Below are 6,018 nucleotides of genomic sequence, written 5' to 3' on the forward strand. Positions count from 1 at the left end.
TTGACTTTGTGAAGAATTTTCATGTAGAAAGGAAGAAATTTAGGAAATTAATGTTTAAAAAAAAAAGTTAAAGTCAGCATCTAATGAAGTCTCATGGCAAAGGCAGAATTAGGATTGTAGAGAAGTAGATTCAAAAACTTGAACCAGAACAAAAATTTTCTTCACTTTTTCAGATCAGAGTTACTAATAACAGTAAGTCATAAAATTGAGCTAGAAAAGCTTATTTGGCATATCTGCTGTATTATAGAGGTCCTGCTTACCTTAAAGACAAAGCAATGGTCATCTTAAATTCAGGACTGCCTTCTGTTTGGGGTTAGTGTAATAATATGACTATATGCTGTGGGAGACAGTCTAGTGACAGTGAAGCCTTAACTATGCCTGAAGTTTGAATAAAATGAGTGTGATCCTACTGTGATTTCTTTTTTTTTTTAGTTTGTTTTGAGTCTCCAGGTTTTATGAGTGAATTTTGAAATGGCAGATTGGAGATGAGAGGTATGATTGTAAAGGCAAAAGTATATTAAAAGTTACTGTGCAGGCTGTAACCTCATGGTGATAACTGCATGCAGAAAAAACTTTACAATTTTGAGGACAGAGGACAGAGGAAATACATTGTCACAGAGGCAAACCTGTGAAAATGAAACAAAATGAAAGCTTTTAATCACTAACTTGACACAAGAATCATTCAATAGACCTAAAAGAGGACATTTTCGTAAAGTGGAACAAGAAGATTTGTGCATATTTGAGACAAATTAGTTTATATGGTAAATCACTGAACTCGAAGCTCAAGAAATAGCATGAGCACACACCATTCCTGAATTCTTGCCCTGGAATGGTGTGTATGAACAATGCATTGAAATGGTATTTCTTTGGTCATACTTTCTCTCTACCCTTTCTTCAGAGAATCACAGAATGGTTGAGGTTGGAAGGGACTGCTGGAGGTCATCTTGTCCAAACCCCCTGCTCAAGCAGGACCATGCAGAGCTGGTTGCCTAGGCAGATTTTGATAATTTCCAACATGGGGGACTCTACAACCTGTCTGGATAACCTGTGCCAGCGCTTAGTCACCCTCACAGTAAAAAAGTGTTTCCTAACATTGAGAGGGAACCTCCTGTGTTTCAGTTTGTGCCCTTGCAGTCCACTTTCATTATCCATTGCTCAAGCAGTAGAATGGCCATATCTTATATTCTGATGCTAGTCCTTCTACTCATACATAGTTCAGTTCAAGTACACTGTTTTTCAATAGTAGTAGAGAAGATCTTGCTTAAAATTATTACAGGAGAGCACGTGAATGAGATGTGAGAAGCAGAGTCTTCTGCTTGACACATTGCTTGCTTCCTTACCAGTCTGGACCAAAATGAATGTTACATTTTACTGTCCATTATCCATTGCACACTTCACTTCAGAGACAGTTGTGTAGAGCACTGAGTACAAAGTTAAGAGGTCATAGCTGGTTCTTCTCTGTCACTAACAATATATAACAGCTCTTCCCTTAGAGGGAGGTTGCTGTACAAGACTTGTCTGTTACTGTTGTGTAGTGAATGACCTAAGAAAACAGCAGAATGCAGTGGTATAGAGTGAAACCAAATCACATTAGAGTTTGACTTAATTTCACTACTGGAAATATCTGCTACTTCTGGGAGGAAGGTGGAATAGTTGATTTCTTACAAGAGATTGCAACATTGCTTTTGAAACTTTATTTTACTCAGGTCATTATATCCCACTGTAACTTGAAGTCATTCATGCTCCAAAACTAATCACAGCATTCACAAAGTCCAACCATTAGGACAATAGAAAACACAGAGTAACTTTGGGTTGCTTGTGCTGCAATGCTAGTATTTTGAACTGTAGTTACCTACTACTAGACTACTATCTTGCATAACAGCAAGCAGTTCAAAGAAAACTTAGTGACTTTGAATAACAAGTTAAACTAATAAACTCTCTTATTTCAAAAGAAGCCTTCACTCATTCTATATTCATACAGTAGTATTTATTCAAAGACAGACTGGAACATTTCTTGTCCTACTTTTATATAAGCTTCTCTCTCTTCATTTGTCATGAGAGACACAAGCTCTGGATTTTCACTAACTTCTCTGTATGAACGAGGCTGACCAGCTACCATTAAAATAGGACCTTGTGTTTCCTGTTCCTCCTCTTGTTCAAAGTTGCTGCCCACTACTTTAATTCCTGCTCTTCTTGAGTGTGTGGCATCTTCTTCAGACTCGCTAGTATCGCTGCCTGCTTCAGGTAGTTTGCCTTTGATAACAGGAGCCTGGTCTGTGCTAGACAATGACTTGGGTTCATGGATCAGAAGAGTCTTGATGATTTCATTATCAGTGACAGTTCCTTTAACACTTTCTTCAGTTTCTTCAGAAGCATTTACTCCTAATACACAATAGTAAGTGTTAGAGTTATCAATAGTTTACAGTTACCACAGGCATCCTACATAAATGATTGTTTCTACTCTGGATCTTTTTTGCCCAAACTTTAGAATTCTCTTGAAAGTGCAGGCATTTCCAGGAGCTTTCCACTTTAAAGATTACCACTACCGTTACTGCACGGTTACAGCCAAAAATTTCGGACCTGGTACCTGACCTCTGGCTTTAGGAACACTACCTAAGGCAGTCTAAAGACTAGTTTTTAGAAACTAAGATCTGATAGATACTGGTGCAGAATTGAAGCATTAATCTATATTTTAAGCCAAGCTCACTACATTTTCAATAGGAAAGCTATCTTTAAATGCAGTAAGGCTGCTGAATTTAAGTATTTACCAATGTTTAAAACTTACCAATGCTATTGTTGGTGGCTGTTGTTGCTCCTTCCACGGTGCTCTGTGACATCCAGATAGGTTGCTCTTTAGTTGCTTTTTCTCTTGTTTTCTTCTTGGGCTCAGAGTCTTGGACATCAATAACTAAGTTTTGGGTGTACATATTGCCGAAAGAGGAACTTCTGTTGGCCCATTTTTCAGGTCGGCTGCAGGATTCCAGCACACTTGAACCCACCTTCTGATCAAAGCTGAATGAAATGTCACCCATTTTGGACAGGTTAAATTCAAGCAAGAACGCCCCAGTTCCCACTCAAAAAAAGACAAAAAAAGCATGTTTTGTCAGCAGACTAGCTTTAACAAGTGCTCTACATTAAAACAATTTGCACTCCCCCTTACCTCATCTCAGAGGCAAGTGATTTTGAACCATTGATTTTTGCATGGTCTCTTCAGCAGTGCATCCCTGGATGGAGCACACTGACAGAGAAACATTACTTTCTCACAGAAATGGCTATGAACATTAGCTGAAGGAGAAGTCTAGCAAATTAATTACTTCTTAAAAGAAAAAAGGTAGCAAAAATAAAACTATAAATGCATAACAATAACGTAGAATGCCTTAGATATTACAGGCTTCTTCATTAAGCAGCTGACAGTACCAAAGCAGAATGGAGTAGAAAGTAGGCTGCAAGTTCAGTAATTTAAAAATTTTTTACAACTGGGAAGTTGTCGGGGGGGGTTGTGTTGATCTAGGGTTATGTTTATACCTTTCTGATAATTCTGGTATTTCTGTTGGCTGAGGCTCCAGCAAGTCATATGGCAGAACAATATCTTCAGTCTCACGCAATAGCACAAAGATAGGTTCAATCTGCTCATTGAATTTTGCTAGCAAGGTTCGAGCGTCGCGCTTAGGAAGTGCTGAGGCATCTTCCTCTACTTCAGTGTTGCAGTAAGTGCAGCGGAAAGTCTCTGCAACGTTATCCAAATTGGAAATTCTCATGTTCATAGGATGCAAGAGGTTAGCAGTACCTTGTTAAGAAATCCACAGCCTGTACAACTACCAAAGTGTTCTGACTTCACTAGACTTTATCCATTTGTTCACATTAACTAGGGGAACTCAAGTTACAAAGGCAAGCCAATTTTTTTTTTTTTTGAGAAGGACTGATCTTCACACACTTGCTCTGCAAGAGAGAAATGTCCGTATTGGGGGAAAAAGTTAAGATGGATAGACATGGAGTATCATCAGATAGTAAGGTTTTTTTTTTCTTCTCTCATCTTTTTCTTAGTTCATAATGTAAGGAAAAAAGACATTTGCAAGCATAAATAGCATCTGGGTTTAGTTGTTCAGAGTTCTAAAGTTCAAAAAGACTCGTTTAGAGTCAAAGCATATGCTAAAGACCTGTATTTATGTCTTAAGCAAAAAAAAAAAAAAAAAATTAAAGCACATTCTATCAAAATATACCACCAGCCTCAATGTTTGCATTTCAGTAACTTGACAAAGTCCCTCCATTTAGAACAAAGGGGTGATTTTTGCTAACTGATAGTGCACTAACTTCACCGTTGGCATTTCGAGTTAGTCCCATAGAGTAAAGTTCATTCTCCCTGGCTCTGGCATCAAGGTGCAGATACCACGACCCAGATGTTAACACAGTAGCTGCACTTAATGTATTGCAATATGATGCCATTTTAACTCATTTTGAAAGAGTACTCTAGTTATTTTGATTTTAGAGAATGGAAACCCACAAGCCCTGATGCCACTTCTGCTATGGATGTGTCGTGTTGCCCTGGGAGGAGCCTGAACTTCCCTGTTTCCAGCACAGGAGCGACAGAACACCTCTCCTCTGCTGCCAAGCTGCAATACGCTGATTACAGTAGGTGGCTGCAGACAGCTTTATCCATCTTGTCCAACTCTTCCATCAGAAGAATTGAACACACAAATGGATTAACTAACAAATTCAAAACAGAGTAAAAGGAGTGCTGTATTCTCATTTCCACATGAGGAAGTGGGACTCACAAGACTTGGGTGAGTATCTTAAACCAGGTTAAGCGTCTTGTTTCTAACAAAACTGAGGCCTGAATTGGATTCCCAACCCCAGCTCCTACATGGAAGATTATTCTTCCTGTTGCTTGGCCTATTCTACAGAGACAGCTTTTTCTCTTACCCTCACCTCCCAGCTTCTCCTGTCCCAGGCCCTTGTCCACCAGCAGACAAGAAGTATATCCTAACAAAACATACTTTTATTGCAAAGTTCGCACAGGAGCCATTTTTGTGCTATTAGAGTTATTCTTTAAGAGCAAATAAGCAATATAAGCAACATACCTGTAAATACATCAAAGAGCTGATTGACTTCCAGGTCTGTGTAAGTGCTGGAGCAAGATGGACATTTAAAAGAGGACCTGGTAGTTGAATCCCGCTCATCCGCTTCTATTTTCCGGCGTATGTGATCCAGTTTGTATTTTATCACATCCACCAGCACCTTGTAATTGATGTAATAGTAGTTGTGCCTCGTGCTTTTCCCGTTAGGCCCTGTTTCAACTCGCATACGCAGCTTCACAAACTTGTCTGCCTTGAGCGTGTTGAGGATAGTACGCAGTTGTTTGCGTTCATACTTGAGCAACTGTAACAAGTCATCCTCTTTCACGCAGGGGTAGCGGATCAGTATATCGAGGGCCAGGGAGTACTCTACTCCATAGAAACCACGCACCATATATTTGGCCAGGCGCTTCAGGGCTGCCGGGACCTCTGTGACCGCGTTTTGCTCTTCCATCAGGAGCTGAACCACTGTCAGAAATAAAAGTGCTGTACAACAAACAGAAGGGAGGTGAGGTGCAGTAAACCTTTCTTAGAGCTCACAGGCAGGTGTAAAGCAGGTCATTTGCTATGCTGCATTTCTGCAAGAGTCTTCACTGAATAGATTAATGTAAAATCCTTAACCTGCACCTGCGGATGAGGAAGGTATCGATAGATATCAAAGATTACCTAATCTTCAGGCACAATGATTACACCTGAAATATTCATGTCCTCTTGTGTAAAAATCCATAGAAGTTATCTAGGAAAATGGGTTACAGAAAGTTCATAATAATTCTCTTTACAGAAGACAGCACAGTTAACTTGCGTGCCTACATCTGCCTGAAGTATCTGTTTTCATTCACAGCCAGCCAAGTAAGATCTGGAGTGAACATTATATGCCTTAAAAAGTAAAGCTCAGGACACAAGCTGGGCAGGAAATCTTTAGTTTAATTCATAACAGTGCGTGAAA

At 39.5% G+C, this 6,018-nt stretch overlaps 1 protein-coding gene across 1 annotated transcript; it reads right to left on the reverse strand.

Moving 5' to 3' along the window:
• Window positions 1–1,987: 1,987 nt before the first annotated feature.
• LOC104069116 (general transcription factor IIE subunit 1-like) lies at window positions 1,988–5,526 on the reverse strand. Its single transcript, XM_009574748.1, has 4 exons — window positions 5,079–5,526; window positions 3,526–3,727; window positions 2,786–3,012; window positions 1,988–2,382 (listed from the first exon to the last, which is right to left on the reverse strand). Exons 1-4 carry the CDS (start codon window positions 5,524–5,526, stop codon window positions 1,988–1,990), a joined length of 1,272 nt encoding a protein of 423 aa, XP_009573043.1.
• Window positions 5,527–6,018: the final 492 nt, after the last annotated feature.

The sequence above is a fragment of the Fulmarus glacialis genome, unplaced genomic scaffold, assembly GCF_000690835.1.
Source record: "Fulmarus glacialis isolate BGI_N327 unplaced genomic scaffold, ASM69083v1 scaffold16913, whole genome shotgun sequence".
Taxonomy (NCBI): Eukaryota; Metazoa; Chordata; class Aves; order Procellariiformes; family Procellariidae; genus Fulmarus; species Fulmarus glacialis.

Bases quoted from the DNA above. Each gene is read 5' to 3' on its own strand.
- LOC104069116 (XM_009574748.1), bottom strand. From the start codon at position 5,526: ATGGAAGAGCAAAACGCGGTCACAGAGGTCCCGGCAGCCCTGAAGCGC. The intron at 3,728-5,078 runs GTATGTTGCTTA...ATAACGTTGCAG, and splicing joins GCTCTTTGATGTATTTACAG to AGACTTTCCGCTGCACTTAC. The intron at 3,013-3,525 runs GTATAAACATAA...CATTTCATTCAG, and splicing joins ATACCAGAATTATCAGAAAG to CTTTGATCAGAAGGTGGGTT.